The 23,688-nt window shown below is 35.4% G+C and overlaps 1 protein-coding gene across 1 annotated transcript in view; it reads right to left on the reverse strand.

Annotated features, from left to right (window-relative positions):
* Positions 1–23,688, reverse strand: part of LOC145252659 (uncharacterized) — a 165,217-nt gene that overhangs the window by 121,508 nt on the left and 20,021 nt on the right. The window contains exon 3 of the mRNA XM_080112431.1: positions 16,426–16,556. Coding sequence (XP_079968557.1) covers positions 16,426–16,556 — 131 coding nt within the window. The remainder of the gene's footprint in view (positions 1–16,425; positions 16,557–23,688) is intronic.

A 23,688-nucleotide genomic window follows, 5' to 3' on the forward strand; every position in this document is an offset into this window, starting at 1 on the left:
CAAAACTCTGTAAAAGCGAGGCATTATTAATAAATGTTTAGTAATTTTTCTTTTAATATTCATAAAGAGTAAAAATGGAATGGAAATTTAAATTTCGCTCCGTTTTAATCTTTTTTTTTTAATTGTGCTTCTCCCGAACAAATATAATCAAGAAAATAACATTCAACAATTGTACTTTATATATATAAAACACGAAATATTAAAAAAAAATATATATTAACGAAAGAGAAATAATTCCATTTTTAAACGACAAAAGTCAATTTGGTACATAAAAGTTCCGTTTAGTGATGTCACGTGATAACACGTGGTGTGAAATAATTGTCCCACAAATAAAAGAAATGGCCCATCCGTACAAAGAAAACCAAATATTTATTATAGAAAAATTACGTATAATGTTATAATTACAAAGAGATATATAGAAACACGCATGCGTACGTAAACATATACCAAAATGTGGAAGCCATCCGTCCAGTGGTTATTTAGACTATTAATTACGAACGAACCAAGAGTTACATTTCTATAAATATAGATATACAGTCATCCACATACAGTACTGTTTCACTGTATCACAGCTCATCGATGCAGCTAGACAAGCAACTACCTCAATTGGAGAAAGGTCAGCTGATGGTCTACTTGTGATGCATGTCTGATGCTCTGCATAACCTCTTGTTTAGCTCCCCCTTACCTAAACCGAAACTCTTTAAAAAAAAAAAAATATGACGACAGTACAATCTAAATATAAGCTTAAACCAGGCTTAGGGACAAACAAATTCAACTTGCCTCCTCCCTTGAGGCTCGCATTCACAAATATCCGTGGGCTTAGAACTAATTTAGCTGATGTTGAAGCATTTCTCTTAACAAATACCCCGGATATCTTAGCACTAAGTGAGACTAACCTACACTCCTCCATCCCCTCTAACCACTTTAACATGCCTGGATATCTCCCACTCTGCCGTAAGGACTCTGACAGACACATGCACGGACTTGGAGTTTACATTTGTAATATCCTCCCCGTGACTAGAGAAACAAACCTAGAAACAGATGATCAAGCCTTTATGTGCTTTAGACTAAACATGCAACACAATATTAGCTACTATTATTTTCTCTACAGCTCTCCCTCGACTCAGGACTGCACCATAATAAACAAAGTCTCTGACAGCATAGACACGGCACTGTCCCTCGACACTAGCGCACAAATACATGTATTTGGTGACTTTAATGTCCACCACAAAAACTGGCTTGGATTCTCTACTTACACAGATGCAGCAGGCAGCACAACTCATAGCTTCACTATATCTCACTCCCTATCACAAATTGTTACGTTTCCAACCCGTTTCCCTGACCAGGAAGAACAACACGCATCACTTCTAGATCTGTTTTTGACCACAGTTCCCGATGACGGCATAACGAAGGCCCACAGCCCACTCGAGAACGCTGATCATGCAGTGATAATAGTTGAAATCGCCCTAAACTCTAGAGCCAAAAACTGAAGAGCCAGTGCTCAAAACAACGAGATATTATAAAAAGGCTGACTGGGAAGCCATCAGGGAACTAATCAGAGATGCCCCATGGAGAAATATTTTTTCTCTCCCTGCTGAACAGTGTGCAAACGAGACCACTGACTGGTTCAAAACTGCAATCGAAGCGCATGTTCCCATGCGGAAATTTTATAGTAAGCCCCACTCTCCCCAATGGTTTACATCGATTGTGCAACTGCCATTGCTCAAAAGCAGCATGCATACCGTAGGTTTAACCGACATAAGTCCAGTTCAAACAGACTGAAGTATATAGAAGCTAGAAATAATGTTAAGAAAGAAATAGCGACAGCTAAGAGAGAATTTACGGAAAAAGCGCATCAAAGCACAAAAACTAGGAACTCGAGACTTCTGGAAAATCTACAACAGTGTAGTAAATAATGGGCAATCAACAATTTCCCCACTAACTAACAATCACGAGGTTGTCTCCTCAGCAACCGACAAGGCTAATATGCTTGCCAGTCGGTTTGCCTCAAACTCCACACTGGACCCTTCTAACCACCCCCTACCTGATTTTCCTATGCGGACAGACGCCACGCTAGACGATCTGAAAACCACCCCTGCTCAGGTGCATGCTATCATAAAAAACCTTGACACTTCAAAAGCATGTGGACCCGATCTTATCCCAGCTGTGCTATTAAAAAAGTGCTCAGCTGAAGTAGCTCCAGTTCTCTCCAAACTCTACAACAAATGCCTTAATGAAGCTTGCTTTCCGGGCTGTTGGAAAACTGCTTCTGTGGTACCAGTATTCAAGAATTCTGGCGAAAGAACTGACTATCAAATTATCGCCCCATTAGCCTCCTCCCACTTTTTGCCAAAATATTTGAGACCTTAATTAACCATGCTCTAGTCCATCACCTTACAGATGCTAAACTTCTGACTGACCAACAATATGGATTTAGACAAGCCCGCTCCACAGCAGACATCTTAACTGTGATCTCTGAACGTATATACCATTCACTGGACAAAGCGGGGGAGGGCAGAGCGGTAGCTCTAGATATATCTAAGGCTTTTGACAGGGTATGGCATGAGGGTCTCCTCAGGAAAATTAGATCATACGGTATCACTGGTAGAATACTTAACATAATTCAATCCTTCTTAGATAAGAGAAAAATCCAGGTTGTCCTCGACAGTCGTACATCTAAACAATATGATATAAATGCGGGGGTGCCCCAGGGTTCTATCCTTGGACCTCTATTGTTCCTGATATTCATAAATGACCTCCCCGACAAAATTACCTCTGAGATGGGTATATATGCTGATGACACTACACTCTATGGCAGGCACGACAGGAAGACGAATGAACACATTTCTAAAGAAATGGCAGAAACACTAGAGGAAGATCTCCAATCTGTGGTGGAATGGGGACAAAAGTGGTTGGTCGCATTCAATGCCGCCAAGACTAAACTAGTTTCATTCAATAATTACAAGAAACCCTCTCTACCACCTATAGCAATGACCAACGACTCTTTATCTGAGAGTACATCTTTCAAACTCCTTGGCCTAACGTTCACAGGAAACATGAGTTGGAACAATTACATTGAAGGCATTGCCAGGGCCGCTGCAAGAAAGGTGGGCTCTCTCTACCGTGCTAGAAAACTACTAACACCCGAAAGTATCCTGTACCTCTATAAGGCCACCATTCGACCATGTATGGAGTATTACTGTCACATCTGGGCTGGTGCATCTGCTACTAGTCTCTCGCTCCTTGACAAGGTTCAAAAGAGAGTCGCAAACCTGATAGGCCCTGAACTGGCATCTAAGCTTCAGCCTCTGTCCCATCGACGAAATGTTGCATCCCTCTGCCTTTTCTACAAGTATTTTAGTGGTGAATGCTCTGACGAACTGCAATCACTTGTGCCCCCACGACGTGAGCACCCTCGACAAACCCGACAGGCTGCTAAATCCAACCCCCACACTGTAGAGATCCCTAGATGTAAAAGATCTTTTTACTCCAATAGTTTCTTCTCCAGAACCGCTAGACTCTGGAATTCCATTCCAGGTCCCTGCTTCCCCAACAGTACTGACGTGCAGAAGTTCAAGTGTAACGTGAACCGACATCTTGCTGCCCAAATCCCTACATAGTACCCCAGTAGTTGTTGCCCCTGATAGTAGCCCCCTACACCAAAGTGGCAATTTGCCTTGTTTGGGGTGAAAATGTAATAAAAAAAATTTTTTTTTTAAAAAGCCAGGATCGAAACATATATAATAAATATTTTTTCATTAAATTATTTGTCAACAGAGAAATGGTATTGTATTAATGTAACAGAAATTGTGTATAGTGTAGCCATATTTCAATTTGAGTAAGCATTCAGTAATATAGGTAAGAATAGGAGTTTAGAATAATGGAATCTTCCGAGTTCAGCCAATCGAAATCGGTGGAGACTTTTGTTATTATGTATATGAAAACGGAAAAATTATGTTTTGTCTGTGTATGTAATAAGCAGTTTAGAGCAGTGAAATACCAACAGCGTAAGAAAAATGTAGAATTCTAAACAGTGCCAACTGGTAGCAGTAGTAGGACTTGATATTCTGAGAAAAAAATAGGAACTCCTTCCCTGTAGATGTGGCGATTGTGATGGTGTTATTCATAAGATGCAATGTAGTAATTTAATATAATGACTGAACGTGTCTGCAATGGTGGTCAAAAGGTACATAAGATAGTGACCAATAGCCTAGATGTATTCAATTTGTATGCGGCATCTGTTCTTGCAAACCTACAATACTTTTGTCCAGAGAGGTATTCTGCAATTATTTTATTATATAGTAGATAAATGTTATCAAAGCAAGATACGTCAGTCTTCTACCTTTTTGAATGAATTTTTAGTGATTTTACTCACTTTAAAATGTTTATTTGGCCCGTAAAACAAATTGTGACAAGCGTTAGGTGAGAATAAGGAAAAATGGCCGCCACTTTTTACAACTGGTGGCCATTTTTCTTATTCTCACTTAACGCTTGACACGATTAAAATAAAATTAAAGCAAACATTTTAAAGTGAGTAAAATCACTAAAAATTTATTCAGAAAGGTAGAAGAGTGACTTTGGTAACATTTATTTATTATATATTTATTTTTTTACCTTTTTTTATTTTCTTCCTTTGAAGATTTTAATGTTGCGTATGGGGCAGCCAAACCAGCTGCCAACATTGCCCTACTTTTTATTAAAACCAGCCGAGAGGTCTTTTTACTATCCTCGTTGTTCCCTTAAGTGCAATTGTTTGGATTTCTTTTGCACTTGATTCACCAGGAATATTAGTAAGGTAGAACTTCAAGTTCTTCTTCATAAGCCCTATGACACCTATAATAACTGGTATGATAGATATCTCTTAAGATTCCAGTTTTTTTTCATATCATACATGAGACCTTGATATTTGGTTTGTTTCTCCCTTTCAGCTTTGTTCAGACCTCCATCATTAGGAACACTCACTTCAACCAAGGTTGCCACTCTCTCTGATTTATTCCATATAACTATGTCAGATTTGACAGCAGCATTTTTAAGGTAGGTGGCTGTAGGGATTATAATGTATGGTATATAAGTCATTTCCAACTGTTCTTTCAGGTTTATGTTCCCAGGATTTGCTGCTACACTGGATTTTTCATTTTTTACAGATAGTCCATTGGAGGTACTTACATACTCCATCATGTCTCACTGTGTAGTAGCCCCCCCCCAACACACAACAAGACCTTGCAACTTAATACCAGATGACTCACATGTTCCAATTCCATGTGGCAGAATCTGCATTTGTTGTCATTACTGAGACATGCCATCTTCATGAATGCATTGGTCATCAATGCCTGATCTGGAGCAGCCATTAAAACCCTTTCCTGATCATGGTGGAGGGCTCCCCTCCTGAGCCAGTCCAAGGAACCTTCTTTGTCTATGTATTCCTGGGAGAGTTCCCCAGAAAATACTTTGTATGCTGATGTTGGTCCCACTCTTTAAGGTTCCTCCTTTGGAAGGTCTCAGTATATTTCTGCCAGCTCTTTCCTGCTATTTCTGTGGTAGGCTTATTTAGTGTTTCAGCCTCATCTATGAGACAGGTTGGACCAAAACGTTTGGCCAGCTGATGTTGTTCTGCTGGCTCTTGTCTCTTGATGTTCATATACTATTGAGAGGGTGTGGTTCTGGAAGTTTCTCAGATACTGGCCTGTGCTCACTATCGTTGCCCTATGTTGGTGGTTGATCTCTGAGAGCCCCAGTCCTCCTTCTCTCCTGGGCAAATACAGTCTTGATAAATACTGATTTCTATAAATTATTTTATGAAGTGTTAGTAACTTCTGTCTCTTTACATCTACCGGTTGATGTATTTTTGTAGCCAGTCAATTATACCAAAGCTATATGTTTTTACTGGCATGGCAAGCTGGTTGATGACAGTTACTTTATTTTTATTTGTAAGCTGTGTTTTGCAGATCTTCCTCACACAGCCTACATACTCTTTGCCAATCTGCTCCCTTATCTTGGCATGTTGCATGCTGTCATTTTCTTCAATGCCAAGGTACTTAGCATTAAAGGTTTGTGCTCTTCTAGATTCCTCATGTCGATGTCTTCATTTAGCTGCATATTTTCTGTGTGAGTCTTCTTCCCAGCTCTGAGTGTACACTTAGCACATTTATCCAGGCCAAACTTCATGTCATTGGAGAAGGTGTGTACTATCTGCAGAAGCTGCAGTGTCAGAGCTGGCATACAAGATCATCCATGAAAAGCAGATGGCTTACTCTCTTGCTTGGATCTCGATGGCGTCCCTGAAACCCATAATTAATTTTCAATTCATGAAACACATTTGGATTGTCTTTAATATATATACTTACATTTTTATCTTGGTAAATTTACACTGTCTTTTGTGTGACTTGTCAGTAGCTGAGAAATGTGAAAACTAAATTGTCAAACCATATCAAAGATAGCAATTAGAAAAAATAATTTCTGTCAGTAGTCTGGGATTTTATTGCCTTTTATTTCCTCTCCCTACAGACACATAAACTGAAACTAAAGTAGAAATCTCGCCAAAAAGTGTGTTTGTGCAGAGGTGTGAAAAGTTTTGAATTCACTAATTCCATTAATATCCACTTTGTTTGAGGCCAACACTTTCAAAGTGTTTAAAAGTTTTTTTTTTCACACCTTTTAACCACTCCTTGTAAGATTTGCCAATGCTGGCTAGGAGACCCAGGATATATATATATATATATATATATATATATATATATATATATATATATATATATATATATATATATATATATATATATATATATATATATATATATAACTTTATTCGATTGGCAAAATTTTAGAATAATTATAAAGAAGTGAACCATCGCGTAAATTCAATCAACTAAAAAATGGAAAACGGGGTGAGGAAAAGAAAAAAATATATATATATATAATGGGGCAAGTTATATGTACAATTCAATAAAATAAATAAGTCGATTAAAAACGTTTTTTTTTTTCTCTTAACCTCCGCTCTTATTCCATACCACTACCAAATATTCTAAAAAAAAAAAAAAAATAATTTTCAGACTTATGACCCTTGAAAATGTTAGTCTGAACGAAAAGCACTTTGGGTGTATTTTAACGATCGTTTTTAATTATTTATTTTATTGAATTGTACATATAACATGCCCCATTATATATATATATATATATATATATATATATATATATATATATATTTTTCTTTTCCTCACCCCGTTTTCCATTTTTTAGTTGATTGAATATATATATATATATATATATATATATGCATATACATATATGCACATATATATATATATATATATATATATATATATATATATATATATATATATATATATATATATAGGCATATATATATATACACAGTGTGTCACAAAAGTGAGTACACCCCTCACATTTCTTCAAATATTTAAGTTGAAGTGAGCTGCTGGCCGGGCAAAACGACGAACAGCTCCTTTAAAATAATTTTTCATAAACATTAATAAAAAACAAATATTCAGAAAAATTAATGAAAATAAATAGTCAGACTTGGCTTGTTAAAAGAAGTGTAATTTTATTTACCCTTTTGTGTATCACACTCATGTGGTTTCTTTTGTGTCCTTAGAAAAGAAAGAAATCTCTACTGACTGGGTAAATGTTCTCTTTTTGGCGTAAAGACGAAAAGAAAAGATAAATTAAATATTTTTCTTTGGGATAGCCGTTCGAGTGAAAAGTGGCGTGGAAAGGTAAGAAGAATGTTTTTTTTGGTTTCATTAGGAGAACTGGCATAGCGTGTGTCGCGCACATGTGACAGACACAGCAGTAGCACGTGTTAACTCCTAAAGGGTTAGCGAGCGAAAGAGGAAGAGAGGACACTCGAATTTGGCGCCACGGTTTTTTTTGTCCTCTTTTTTAGAGCTCTCCAGAAACGGTGACAATTCAAAAGTCTCTGTCAAATTTTAGTTCCAGGGTAGACGCTACAAAGTATATCTCTACAGGGAAAACACTGAAAAATGATTTTTTGACACAATGAAAAGTAGTCTGTCTGCAGCATATATAACAGAGATTATTTATTTTCTCCTCAAAATAGCTCAAAATATAGCCATTAAAAGCTAATTAACCTGGCCACAAAAGTTGTCAATATTAACATACATGTCAACTCTCATTATTTTGTGTGGCCACCATCATTATCCAAAACTGCCTTTACTCTTCTGGCCATGGAGTTTACCAGAGCTTCACATGTAGCCACTGGAATGCTCTTCCACTCTTTAATTACTATGTCGTGGAGCTGGTGGATATTTGAGACTTTGCGTACAGCCGCCTTCTGTTTGAAGATGCCCCAAAGATGTTCTCTTGGCTTCTGGAGACATGCTTGGCCAGTCTATCACCTTTGCCTTCAGCATCTTCAGTAAAGCAGTGGTTGTCTTGAATGTGTGTTTTGGGTCATTGTCATGCTGGAACACTGCTCTGCAACCCAGTTTCTGGAGGGAGGAGATCATGCTTTGCTACAATATTTGACAGTACATTTTGGAATTCATATTTCCCTCAGTGAAATATAACTCTCCAATACCTACAGGACTCATGCAGCCCCAGACCATGACATTCCCACCACCATACTTGACTGTAGGCATGACACACTTATCTTTGTACTTCTCAACTGGTCACTGCCACACATGCTTAAGGCCATCAGAACCATAAAAATTAAATTTTGTCTCATCAGACAATAGGACATGGTTCCAGTAATCCATGGGCTTTGTTGACATGTCTTCAGCAAATTATTTGTGAGCTTTCTTGCGTATTGCCTTCAGAAGAGGCTTCCTCCTGGGGTGACAGCCCTACACACTAATTTGATGTAGTATGCGGCATATGGTCTGAACACTAACAGGCTGAGCCCCAACTTCTTTTAATCTCTTCAGCAATGCTAACAGCACTCTTATTCCAATCTTTCAAAGAAAGCATTTGGATGTGACGCTCAGCACATGTGCTCAGCTTCTTTGGACGACCTACCTAAAGCCTTTTCTGAGTGGACCCTGCTCATTTAAAATGCTGGATGAGCTTAGCCACTGTGCTGCAGCTCAATTTCAAGGTGTTAGCAATCTTCTTGTAGCCTTGGCCATCTTTATGTAGCGCAACAATACGTTTTTTAAGATCTTCTGAGAGTTCTTTGTCATGTGGTGCCATGTTGAAACTTTCAGTGACTGGTAGGAGAGAGTGTGCGAGCTGCATTACAAATTTGAATACACCTGGCATAGTTACACAAATGAGTCACATAACATTTTGGAGAGAAAAAAAAGCAGTACTCAATTTAGACATTTAAGGGTGTAGTTTTTTTAGGATTGTACTCACATTTTAGGGGTGTAGCTTCTTAGGGGTGTAACTCACTTTTGTTGCCAGGGATTTAGCTTTTAATAGCTACATTTTGAGTTATTTTGAGGGAAAATAAATTAACTCTGTTACTTATGCTGCTGACAGACTATTTTCATTGTGTCAAAAAATCATTTTTTCCATGTTGTCCCATGAAGAGATATACTTAAATATTTGAAGAAATGTGAGGGGTGTACTCACACTGTACATATATATATTGCTTAAAATATAATTATCGACTGACACGTGTTTCGTCGTCTATGACTCATCAGAGTGGCTGAATCTAGCAAGATTCGAAATTGAGACCTCATGGAAAGAAACCTAAACCTCTACCACTGGCCTATCCTGCAAAACTACTGGATACTGCAATTTTTTTATTTGTTTTTATTGTGAAAATTTTTGGAATGAATTCAATTATTTATACATAAGTGAATTTTTACCTAAATGCGAGTTGGGAATAATTTTCCCATTTACCAATTTGGTACTCACAAATGGGAAGCGGCATATATATTGTTTAAAATGCAATTATCCACTGTGTTTTGTCTTCTATGACTCATCAGAGCGGCTGAATCTAGTGAGATTCTAAATCGGATCCCCATGGAAAGAAGCCTTAACCTCTACCAGTTATATATATATATATATATATATATATATATATATATATATATATATAGTAATTTATAAAATATATATGGCGATTAAGCTACACTGAATATTCTGCGTTTCATCCACTATAGGATTCGTCAGGCTTATGCGCGAATTCTGTGGTTGTTTCTTGTTTTTATATATATTGAGGATTTTTAGTTAGCCAATCAGCTTTCTAGTATCCACCGCGCCCCTTCCTATCAGCCAATGGGCATGCATTTTATCGAACAAAGGTTCTGTTTTAGAACTAGTTTAGTGGTTTAAGGTAGACGTTTTCCTTTTTTTTTTTATATATATATAAATATACACACATACATGCACATATATATACATATATATATATACATATATGTGTGATCGTTTATGTATATTCATGTTTATTTAATTTATTTATTTGTTTGTTTTTTATTGTTATTGTTAGTTTTAAAGCTATTTTGTATCGCTATCCTAGAGTAAGTTTTATTTTGTGAACACAGTTGTTTGCTATTTCTCGTCTACAGTTTAATAGATTTTTGGGTTCTTTAAAGTACAGGATAGCAAATTTTTCATGGAGGAAAAAATTTACATGGGTCGTCTAAATGTCTGCACGTGGTAGCTTGTCTTATTATTTTCCATTCGACTACCGGTGAATGTCCGCTTTCTTTGAGTTCCCAGTATTTATTCGCTAGTGTTGTTTTTATACGGTGTTTTTTATTTATTTTTTATATAAAATAAAAAAATACATAAAAAATAAAATAAAATAAAAAATAAAAAATAAAAAAAATAAAAATAAAAAACACTGTATAAAAACAACTCGAATAGAAAATAATAAGACAAATAAATCTATACTTTCGTACATTAAATTTATGTGAGTAAATGAAGTAGTTATATATATATATATATATATATATATATATATATATATATATATATATATATATATATATATATATATAACCACTTAATCCTTTCTTTCTAATTTTTTTTCACAGTTAAAAGCATGAAATCAGTGTCATCAAATGATTTCAAATGTACTATTAAAGACTTCAAAAATAAAGAGTTCATAATTTTTAATAAAAATCGGGAAAAAGATTCTTCAATGACTAATTAATGTTTTTTAAGAGTTTGTAATATCTTAGAAAAGTTTTTTTTAATTAAAAATTACATAATATATGATAAATAAATTCTATTTCTGACTTTCTCGCACCTTAGTCTGGCTTAAAAATTGGGGGGGGGATTTTGTCACCCTTCTTTGGCTCTCCTTAGCTACACCATTGCCCACCACACCTATCTAACACAACCCTTATACCTCCACTATGCAACAATCACCAACATCACTCTCCACAATATCCTTTGAACAACTCAGTACTGAAAAAAAAACACACACACACAGCATCCTCACAGCATGGCAAAACTAAACAAGCCCCAGTAAGAATAACAATAGGACAACTTCCCACTCGCTTCAGGGACTTCATTATGAATTAAACTAAACAACCTAAGATACATGCAACGAACGCTAAATCTAACAAAGACCTTAGGACTTATACCTCCACCCTAATTTACAGATAGAAACAACATACATAAAAGAACTAAAACCGGTTGACAGGACAAAAACTGACTCCTAAATGATTAGCAATGTCATCTGGCTCTGAATACAGGTTTCAGTTAAAAAATAAAAATAATAGTTTTTTCCTTTTCGACCAACCCAAATGCTCTGCGCCTAAATTTTCTTATTGTCATTCCAACCATCCAGAAGATTCCTCATGTTAATAAAAACGCCCGAACAGAAACCATACTACTCATTTTACAGAAGCCTATCTCCATAGAAGTGCTGTTAACCAGCATGCTAACCAACCATCACAACAGACGACTCAGCAACGCCAATAGAAAGGCCCTACTTACATCTCAATATTGTGGAGTTATTCACTTGAACTTATTTGTATTTGTTTCCTTTTTTAAATGTTGACTGGCTTCGATAATACATCTTAAGACTCGCGTTCGCCTTGATCTTTTAATCAAACATGGTGCTACGAAAAGTAGAAAACCTGATCCTGTAAGCGGGCATACCATGAAAATCTGCTCTTACATATGCTGACATTTTCAGCAAACATTGTCTGGACTTCAACAACCTTTCTGAATTGGACACATTAATGGCATTGAACATTACTATCCTCGGTACCACCCTTGGTATGATCAACTTACAATCTTGCACATAGAGTAGCAATATAGTGGGCACGTCTTGCGAACATAAAGGGAGCGTCCAGCCTTAACTGCTGCAACACCTCAATACAGACATCCCTCTGCATCTGTTAAACCACCCAGAGTTACTCCGAAAATGACACAACCTCAATTTTGAAAGTTTCCTACAGATTGGACTGTCTACCGCATCATCACATCTATCCCACCAACTGACCAGACTGCTCACCTGTACAATGCATGCGATCCTGTCGAGTGGTGTAGCCCAATGGTAATTGTAACGGAAAGTAATGGTACACCAAGATGTACTATTGACTTCCAGAAGCTCAATGCTCAATGCTCCAGGGAGACCTATCACTGCCAATCACCTTTCAATTTGGCTTCCCAAATTCCAGACAGTACCAAGAAAACTGTAATCACAGAATCTCATTATATAATATCTCATAATATCATTATGTATACAAAGTTTTACTGAGACCAAAGGTTGAATACGCTTTTTGAAGACTCAAAGAGGAAAATTGAAGAACTGGTGAAGGACAGTGTCCAATCCTTTGAACTCTCACAACCTACCTGTATTTAAGTCGATTGGTGCTGCAAGGGCATCGGATATCTTCTGCAGAAGCACTGCTGCTGTCAATCAAAGAACCCCACTTGCTGTCAAGCAAGTTGGCTAGATGCTGGTGTATGCGGGACCTCAAGTGACAATACCTATTGAATGCAACTACTCGCCTACTGACGATGAAGCACTTGGTGCTGTTTTTGCTTTGGAAAACTCCAGAATGTTTATTCCTGGTTATCCCGACCTTACTATTTGTGTAGATTATAAGTTACTCTTAGGTATTCTCAACCACAAAGAGCTAATTTAAAACCCCAATTTGCAGAATTTCAAAGAAGCAATGTATGTATGTATTTCAGACTCTATACACTCCTGGCAAATAGAACATAGCATCTGACACACTATCTCGAAACACGCTCACATAAAAATGGTATTCAACAGATCCCTATCGGTCCCATCGGTGCAGTTAAGGCTGTTCAATCTCTAGACATATCAAAGAGTGTCATCAAATCAGAAAAGACAAGAAGTGCCTATAATGTTGCCGTTTTCAGCAAGCTGCTTAAGACTGTCATTGCGAGATGGTTGCACGTCTGTGATTTCTGGGAAGTATGCAACAGGCTATCATGTATTGATGGACTCCTGTTTTTAGATGATCCCATTGTTATCCCACCTCTTTTACAAAAACAGGTTTTGGAAAACCAACACTCTGCGCACTAAGGTTCTATGTCTATGAGTGCACAGGTTAACCAATGCGTATACTGTTCAGGCATGCACGGAGATATCACCAATTACCAAAAATGTTGTATGAAAGCAACATGCAATGCGCATAGTAAGTCACAACAAGACAAATTATTGATTCTTAAGAACCTTCCTGAGTATGTGTGCATGGACTATTTTTTATTGATTATTTCGTATTTACGTTGCCATCACGGATCACTTTAGTAGCTGGATCAATGTGTAACATTTTAAAATTGGAAAGCCACATCCACTCTGTTGGTTGAGATTGTCAGAGACAATATTTTCTGTCTACAGGGTTCCTGAGGAAGTAGCCTCTCATAAACTCGCATTCGCCTTGATCTTCTTCTCAAACAAATACTAAACCGAGAATAACGTATTTTAATTCCTTTGTATTGTCTTTCGATGCTTATTTATAACACTCAAATGTTTAGCATCCTAGTCTTTACTTATTTTAATCGATTTCGATATAGAGTTTCAAACACATAAAATATCGTCAAACTTGATTGCGCTTGCCTTATTAGAAGAATTTTGTTACACAAGTCCATATTTTTTTCTTTGTATTAACGAATATTTTGATCATGTAAATAAATTGTTCATGAATACTTTGTTTTTTGTTTTTTTGTAACATGCTTGAAAATAAACTTTTGTAAGAACTGCACTAAATCATTTATCAATAATTTTATTATCACAAAATTAATGTCATCATTTAAATTTATTAAATTCAATTTAATAATTTACAACTCTTCTTTGAAATATATTTGAAAGATTATCTATAGTTTTTTTTGTGACCAAATGAATTCCTATTTCAGTCACATAATCTTTTTAGAATTGAGAATAAAATACACACTCAAGTTAGACTGATGAAACGTTCACGTATTTCTATTAGTAGCAGCGGTACTCTTCTTTTTCCTCTCCCAACTGACAACAAATTCATACGCAAATGAGACAACATTAAAAATGAAAAGTGTCTTTCCTTATTTTATAAAATAATCAAGTTTTTTTTTAAGATATGATGCAACGGCAAAATGAGTATGGGGAAAGTAGGGGGGCAGGAGTCATCCGCTTTGTCTATTCCCTAAACTAGTTTCAAGCACGGTAATACCGCATTCACTCTATGGATCTAAACTACTAAACTACTTAAAATATTCCCAGATGGTTTGATGTACAAGTAAAAGGTGTCTAAAAAGTCACTGAAGATTCTTTATTTTTAATATCTTTATTTTTAATATTTTCCTGTAATTGTAACACAATCTAGTTGGGAACTTTAAAAAAAATGCATAATTCAAGCAATCTTTATTTATGAAAAATAATGTCTTTTAAATGTTGCCCATTTTCAGCTTCACATATATGTGCTCTTTCCAAAACATTATTCATGACAGATTGCATAATCTCTGGATTGTGATTTAACTCTTATCGTTCTTATCGGTCTTTTATCGTTCTTGATGTTTTCTTTTAATTCTTGCACGGTTTGGGGTTTGTTATCATACACTTTCTTTAAAATATCTCCACAAGAAAAAGTTGGGGCTAGTCAAGTCTGGAGAACATGGTGGCCATTGACATTGCCATAGCAAGAGATAATGTTGTCGCCACATCATTGCCTGAGAAGCTCCATCATGTCTCTCGTCGTATGTGCCATTGCCCCATCTTATTGGAACCATAATACGAGCCTATTTGAATTTGTGGGCGCAGCAAGTCTGTAATCATAGTCTGGTATCTCTCTCCAGTAACAGTGACAGCATTTTCGTCTTGATCTTCAAAAAATAAAGTTCAATAATATTCTCCTCCGTTACTACACACCATACAATGCACTTTATGGGATGCAACTGCTTTTGATGAATTGCCCTTGGATTTTCAGAGTCCTAAAATCTGTAATATTGTTTGTTAACGAATCCATTCAAATGAAAATGGGCTTTATCTGACAGAATCAACTTTTACAGAAAATTGGGGATCATTTCAGACAAGTTCTTGCACTTGAACTGCATATTGAACCGCTGTTTAAAAATCTTCAGGCTCAAGCTGCACTATGTAGAATATTGTGTAGTGAGGTTCGACATATCCCAAGTTGTGTGGAATATCATTGAATTGATGTTTCAGGATGCTGCTCCACGCTCTTTCGTACTCTCTCCCTATTTTCATTTGTAATGAAGTTTCGAGGTCTGCCAGCTCGTGGAGGATCAAATACAGCACCTTGGTCTTTAAATTTATATATCACAAATTGAAGATAAAAGATCAATAAATAATATATTCAAATTTAAAACAAAAAAAGTAGTGTTTTTTAGAAATTTACCTGTAAAGTCCGAAGTTTAAAACCATTTTTTTTTAAATCACGTTGTTTGATTTTTTTTTTTTTTAAATGAAACCTTGGTCCTTGCTCCTTTAATTGAAAAATAAATTAGGGTTGGAATTACATTTTTCGAGTAGTTATAAGCTTGGAAAGACAGGTGGTCGAATTAATTCACCCCCCCATTTTGAAATGTCTATTAAAAAGGAAATAATTAATTTACTCACCAAAGTGTTATATATCACAAATTGAAGATAAAAGATCAATAAATAATATATTTAAATTTAAAATAAAAAAGAAGTGTTTTTTAGAAATTTACCTGTCATCCGAAGTTTAAAACCATTTTTTTTAAACCACGTTGTTGTTTTTTTGTTTTTTAAAAGAAACCTTGGTCCTTGCTCCTTTAATTGAAAAAAAATTAGGGTTTGAATTACATTTTTCGAGTAGTTATAAGCTTGGAAAGACAGAGGATGAAATTATTCAATATTTTTCACGAAGTTTCTGACACACCTATGGCATCGCTAAACAATGCCTCACAATGATGCTCAACATTTTAACAATATAAGAGGACTTAAAACCAATTTCAATGTTATATTGTAATAGACGACTAAAATGTACCCCCAATGGTCCCACTTTATCAACAAAATGTTCTTGCAGAAATAAATATAAAATTACTTACTTTCAAGACCGTTATCACAAAGGTAGCGAAATGATGCTTTCATACTCTTGAATAAGATGTTTATCTTCCTCTGTGATGAGTCACAAAGATTGACAACATTTTGGAAACAACTTTCAAATTTTTCTAATTTTCTGAAATAAAGAAATGAACATCAAATGCTAGTTTCGATTCATTATCATCATTTCTCCCACATATTCATTGCCTATACCCATTTCTATTTATACATGCAACTCTCATTATACAAACAAAAACATGGATTGCAAATTATTAGATTCAGAGTAAAAATAATTCTTTATTTCTAATATTCAACTTTTAATGGCAGAGATGTTTACATGAAAAGAAAATTATTTTAGTTACAACTAGGATAATTTTCCTTAAAAACTGTCATTGTTAATATTTTCATATCTCATGGTTCATTTTAAAAGACTACACTTATGAATATATTAATAATTTAACTAATATCGAAATTGGAGTACAATGCAAAGCTGGTTATTATATTTGATCAGTATAGGGAGATGTGTGCAGAATAGGAGACTTCGTTGGTTTGGTCACATGGAAAAAAATGAATGCAAGATTTTAAGAACAGTTGAGGTAATAGAGTCAGTTGACGAAAGTAATAATAATGGATTTGAGAGTGAGGGGAATAAAGACTTGGTAACAGTTTTAACGTCCATTTCTAAAATAACGCCCAGCACATATAAAACAACTATAAAATCGATTATTATTATTCACTCACTATGAGTTTTCACTGTGGCCATTGAGTGTGATGTTCCCTGGAGTCTTAGTAACAATAAGTCTTCCAAGATTTCTAGTACTCTTTTAATAGCAATTGCAAATGAATTTGTGTTATCATGACAACCGTTTATCATTGATTCTTCATTGGCAGCACTCATTGGTCTCCACTGGAATTTGGGCGGCACTAAATCTCCCCAAGTCATCCAGTGGAGGTCAGGTAAGTGCACACTCTCCTCGGGTTTTCCTTAATATTTCAGCCGTTTTCATTATTATTAGCCATTGTAGCTTTTCAAACATCCTTTTGATTTCGATTTCTCTGAATTATTCCTAGTGCTCCTACTATTATTGGTGTTAATAATAAGTTTCTTCATCTTCCATATCTCTTTCAGCTCGTTAGCTGTGTATTTGCTCCTCTTTTCAGTATCCTGGATATTCACCTTGTGGTCTGCCGGAACAGCAAACTCTACGACTTTTTCTTCCTTATTAATTATTATAACATCCGATCTTCTTGCTTGGATGGGTTTATCTGTTTATGTGTCAATGTCCCATAGGATTTTGTGATTTTTGTTTTCAAGTACTGCTGCCGGTTTGTACTTGTATCATTTGTCTGAGTGTTGAAGATACAGTTGTCTGCATAATTCCCAGTGTACTGCCTTCCCTACGGGATAGTTCGCTGCATTTGCTTATTATGTGGTTTATTGTTTTGTCTCTTTGTCCATAGAGTTTGCATTTACTGTTTTCTTGTGTCTGGTCGGTCTTTGCTTTGATGTGGTTGGATCTTTGTTGTGTTATCTTGTTGTGTTATCTTGTTGTGTTATCTTGTGTTATCTTGTTGTGTTATCTTGTGCAACTGTTATTAGGGATTCAGTTTCTCTGTTTAGACTTCGTTTTTCTGTGGCCGTGTCCCAGTGTTTTCATTTGCTTTTAAATTTTCTCTTTCATTTCTGATGTTTTCATGGTGTCTACTTCCAAAACTTCCAAATATTCGTAGCTGTCATGTTCATCTAATGTCCTCATTTCAACTTGGTAGTTCCATGCCTTCTCTTTTCTCCAGTTTTCCACTAAAAGTGCACAATTTTCCATAGTGAATTTCATTCGGATATCATAACGTGAGATTCTAGTTGTGTTTATTAATATCCTTAGTTCCTTTTTGGTTCTTGCAAAAAGTTTCAGATCGTCCATGTACTTCAGCTGTTTCATTTTTTCATTTGTATTAATGAACTTGTATCCAGCCTGGCACTTTCTTAATATATTGTTAAGGGGCATCATGGCTATGATGAACGGTAATGGTGATAAGAAATATTTGTATCTTAATCTCAGTTACGTATTGACCATCAGCTCTCAGTTCAAGTCTACATGTTTTTATTGCATTTTCAATCAAATTGATAATATTGTCTGGTATTTTATACATTTTGTGGCATTCTATTATCCATGCTTGAGGGACCCTGTCATACGCTTTCTTGTAGTCGATCGATACCATGGCTATATTCTTTTTTCTACTTCTTACCTCCTTCAGAATCTTTTGGTTTAATAATCATGTGTTCCTCTTTTTCCTTTTTAGCATCCTTGCTGTTCTTTACGATTATTAAGTGAGTGGTAAATCTGTTCTCTCAGTTGACTACTACTACTACTACTACTACTACTACTACTACTACTATTATTATTATTATTATTATTATTATTATTATTATTATTATTCCTCATCCTCCAAAGTAACACGTCTCTCTCTCTCTCTCTCTCTCTCTCTCTCTCTCTCTCTCTCTCTCTCTCTCTCTATATATATATATATATATATATATATATATATATATATATATATATATATATATACTAGCATGGGTGCCCAGCGTTGCCTGGATGTTTGGAGGTGTGTGTCGAGCCAAAAAAAAAAAAAAGTGGTAGTAGGAAGGTAGGTTCGAACTCATACTGTGAAGTAGGAAAAGAACAGGAAAAATCGTGACGTCTTTGCTGTTACGACCATCGTCAAACCGGAAGTAACGTAGGTTTAAATTAAGGCTAGACAATCGAAAAGAGGGGATGACTTTCGAAAATATCCCTGTAAAAAAGTGCCCAGTTGAGGGTGAAGAAATTAATGTTTTTAGCCAATTTTTCGGTATTTGTCGTCTGAAGGGTCGAGCTTTAAAAAGATACTGATCTTGTGAAAATTCGTCGCCTCTGTCGAAAGTTTAAGGCAGACATGTAAACATACATACATACATTTATATATTTGTAGCTCGAATTTTCTACCCAAACCGATTAAAAAGCTTGCCCTATTTCTGAATACACTTTATGTAAAATTTCAAATGTTTACACCAGAAATTGTCTGAGTAATTTGGTAGAGACCGCAGAGATAAAATATTTTAAAACTTTGACCCCTATTATGACCCCTTAAAATTTATTGTTTTGGGCTCAAATCAAGTTATTAAGTTAGATCCATGTCCAAAGAACCTATATCTAAAATTTCAATTGTTTATACCCAAAATTGTCGGAGGAGTTTGGTAGAGTTCTCAAATGTCAAACTGTTGAACTTTGATCCCTTAACAGCCAAATTTCTGTCAAAAAACGGATTACAAAAATTTTCCCAAATCTCAATACCTGTATATAAAATTTAGAGTCTGTAGACTTAAAATTGACAGAGTTATTGCGTAGGGAAATGTACACAGGCAGACACACAGACAGACACACACTTTCACTTTTATATATATACTGTATATCAAATTTCGAGTCTGTAGACTGGAAATTAACAGAGTTATTGCGAAGGAAAATGTACACAGACACACAGACAGACAGACACGTTCACTTTTATAGATATACTAGCATTTCAGCCCGGCGTTGCACGGATGTTTGGAGGTGTATGCTCAGTAAAAGGAAAAATGGTCAATTTTTTTACCTTTGACCCCTATTATGATTCCTTAACATTTATTGTTTTGGGCTCAAATCAAGTTATTAAGTTCGATCCATGTCTAAAATTTCAAGTGTTTAGACCCAAAATTGTCGGAGGAGTTTTGTAGAGTTCTCAAAGGTCAAATCGTTGGACTTTGACCTCTTAACAGCTAAATTTCTGGCCGAAACTTGATCACATAGATTTTCCCAAATCTCAGTACCCTGTATATCAAATTTTGAGTCTGTAGACTAAACATTAACAGAGTTATTGCGAAGGAAAATATACACAGACACACAGACAGACAGATAGACACGTTCACTTTTATGTGTTCCTCTTTTTTTTTTTTTTTTTAGCATTTCAGCCCGGCGTTGCCCGGGTGTTTGGATGTGTATGTTGAGCAAAATAATAAAAAGTGGTAGTAGGAAGGCAGGCTCCAACCCGTACCGCAAAGGAGGAAAAGAACGTTTCAAGTGCGTACACCCAAAATTGTCGGAGTTTGGTAGAGTTCTCAAAGGTCAAATATTTGAACTTTGACCCCTTAATCGCCAAATTTCTGGCCGAAAACCGATCACATCGATTTTCCAAAATCTCATTACCCTGTATATTAAAATTCGAGTCTGTAGACTAAAAATTGACAGAGTTATTGCGTAGGGAAATGTACACAGACACACAGATACACAGACACGTTCAATTTTATAGATATATAGATATACTAGCATGGGCGCCCGGCGTTGCCCGGGTGTTTGGATGTGTATATTGAGCAAAAAAAAAAAGTATTAGTTGGAAGGCAGGCTCGAACCCGTACCACAAAGGAGGAAAAGAACGGGGTAAAACCTAACGTTTATGCTGTTACGACCACCGACAAACCGGAAGCGACATTTTTTGAAATTAAGGCTAGACAATCTAAAGGAGAGGATAACTTTAAAAAATATTGACGAAAAAAGTGACCCCTCCCTGTAGAAAAGTGCCTAGTTGAAGGGGAAGATATAAATGTTTTTAGCCAATTTTTCGATATTTGTCGTATGAAAGGTAAAACTTTAAAACGATATTGATCTTGGTAAAATCCGTCGCCTCTATTGAAAGTTTAAGGCAGACATGCAAACATACATACATACATACATTTATATATTGGTAACTAAAAATTTTCGACCCAAACTGATGAAAAAGCTTGCCCTATCTCTGAATACCCTTTATGGAAAATTTCAAATATTTAGACCAGAAATTGTCTGAGTAATTTTGAAAAGACCGCAGAGGTCAATTTTTTTAAATTTTGACCCCTATTATAACCCCTTAAAATCTATTGTTTTGGGCTCAAATCAAGTTATTAAGTTAGATCCATGTCGAAGGAACCTATATCTAAAATTTCAAGTGCGTAGACCCAAAATTGTTGAAGGAGTTTGGTAGAGTTCTCAAAGGTAAAATCGTTGAACTTTGACCCCTTAATCGCCAAATTTCTGGCCAAAAGCCAATCACATCGATTTTCCCAAAATATCACTACCCTGTATATCAAATTTCGAGTCTGTAGACTAAAAAATGACGGAGTTATTGCGTAGGGAAATGTACACAGACGCACACACAGAAACACAGAGACACGTTCACTTTTTTATATATATATATATATATATATATATATATATATATATATATATATATATATATATATATATATGTCAAATTGAAGGGGAAGATATTAATGTTTTTAGCCAATTTTCGATATTTGTCGTATGAAAGGTCAAACTTTAAAACGATATTGATCTTGGTAAAATCCGTCGCCTCTATTGAAAGTTTAAGGCAGACATGCAAACATACATACATATGTCAAATGTATTGGATGCATTACATTTTTCTTCATAACTCTAATTAGGGTTCAAGATTTTTTCTTAAAATTCAGTATATTCCTATTAGTATTCTAGTTCATATTTGGAGTAGCAATTACACAATCAAAGTTTAGAAAGTTTATATTTAAGGAAAAATATAAATTAACAAATGCAAAAGTATTGGACACGCTTATAAAAAACTTTTCTAAAATAATTTTAGATGACTGTTGCTTTGCGTATTGCAAAGCAAGCTATCACTGACCAATCAGAGAGCTTTATATTAAAATAATTTTTTTTAATTCTTCCGGTTTGTGTTCACCTGCTTTAAACTCAACCAGTTCATTTATATAAAAATGCCTAAAATTAAATGATTGTCGATAGATATTGGTCAAAAAATAATTGATAAGCACAAAGTAGGAAAGGGGTATCGAAAACTTTCAAGGGAACTTGATTTACCACTTAGGACAGTTGGAAACGTTATTAGAAAGCTTAAAAACTTTGGTGAAGTTGTTGCAAATCTTCCAAGATGTGATCGACCAAAGAAATTAAACAAAAAAACAAAAAAACAAAAACAAGGTGGGTAAGCAGAAAGGTGCAAAGAAACCCTTTTGTTACTCCTGGTGAAATTCAAACCGACCTCAGAGAAGCTGGGATTGATATGAACAAGTATACAATGAGTAGAGCTCTAAATCGTACAGGTTTTGTTTCAAGATCTCCAAGAACAGCTTTATTGTTGAAGCGTCGACATGTCAGATCATGTTTGAATTTTGTTAAAACATATGGGGAGAAATCACAAAAATTTTGGAACATAATCTGGTCAGACGAAACGAAAATCAAAATCTTTTGAAGAAACACAGCAACACAGGAATGACAGAAAAATGTTCCTGCTTACAACAAAGAGAATACCATTCCTACAGTGAAGTTTGGCAGTTGTTCGATTATGGTATAGAAGTGCTTTTCATCCAACGGTACTGGTGAATTAGAAATCATCAACGGTAGAATGAATGGACATATATATAGGGATAATCTGGAGATAAAACTCCGGAAATCTGCTTATTTGTTGGGGCATAATAGCAATTTCGTGATTCAGGACGACAATAATCCCAAACATACTGCCAAACTAACCAAAGAATAGCTTTAAAATAACGAAATTGACGTTCTTATTTTGCTCAGTCAGTCTTCAGACCTTAACCCAACTGCAAATTTGTGGAAAATATTGAAGATCAATATTCACAGGAGGAATCCACAATATATGCAACAACTAGAAGAGTTCTGCAAAGAAGAATGGTGTAAAATACTTGCAAATCTTTGCAAAAAACACGTGTGCAACCATAGAAAGCGACTGGAAGCTGTTGAACGCAACAAATGTTGTGTAGTGGGGTACATGACGAGAACAAGACATATAACGGAGCATGAGACATTTATATATCAGTGTACATGGCGATGATGATGACACAGTTCTTGAGGATTTCATATTATTCTTAGAAGAGATATGAATGTGAAGAGATGTGAAATGGACAGTTCTTTTTAATAAGCAGACGGCAATTCATTATTGATGATGGGGACAGACAATTAACAATTTGGAAGGATGTTTCATATAATGTTTCATATAATTAATGTTTCATATAATGTTCATTACAAAGATGATAGACAAAAAACATTACTTTCGGTAGATGAAAAACAAAGATAAAGGTTTACTTATAACATGAGACATTTATTCAAGCTGAATAAGAATGATCAGGTGTTCGATGTCTTGCAGAAATACTTTGTCTTGTTTTCCTTTCTGGTTCGCTTCCAAAAAGGGTTTTGGCTAACTCAACTCTCTCC

The sequence above is a fragment of the Euprymna scolopes genome, chromosome 29 (genome assembly GCF_053919585.1).
Source record: "Euprymna scolopes isolate OS-2025 chromosome 29, ASM5391958v1, whole genome shotgun sequence".
NCBI lineage: Eukaryota > Metazoa > Mollusca > Cephalopoda > Sepiida > Sepiolidae > Euprymna > Euprymna scolopes.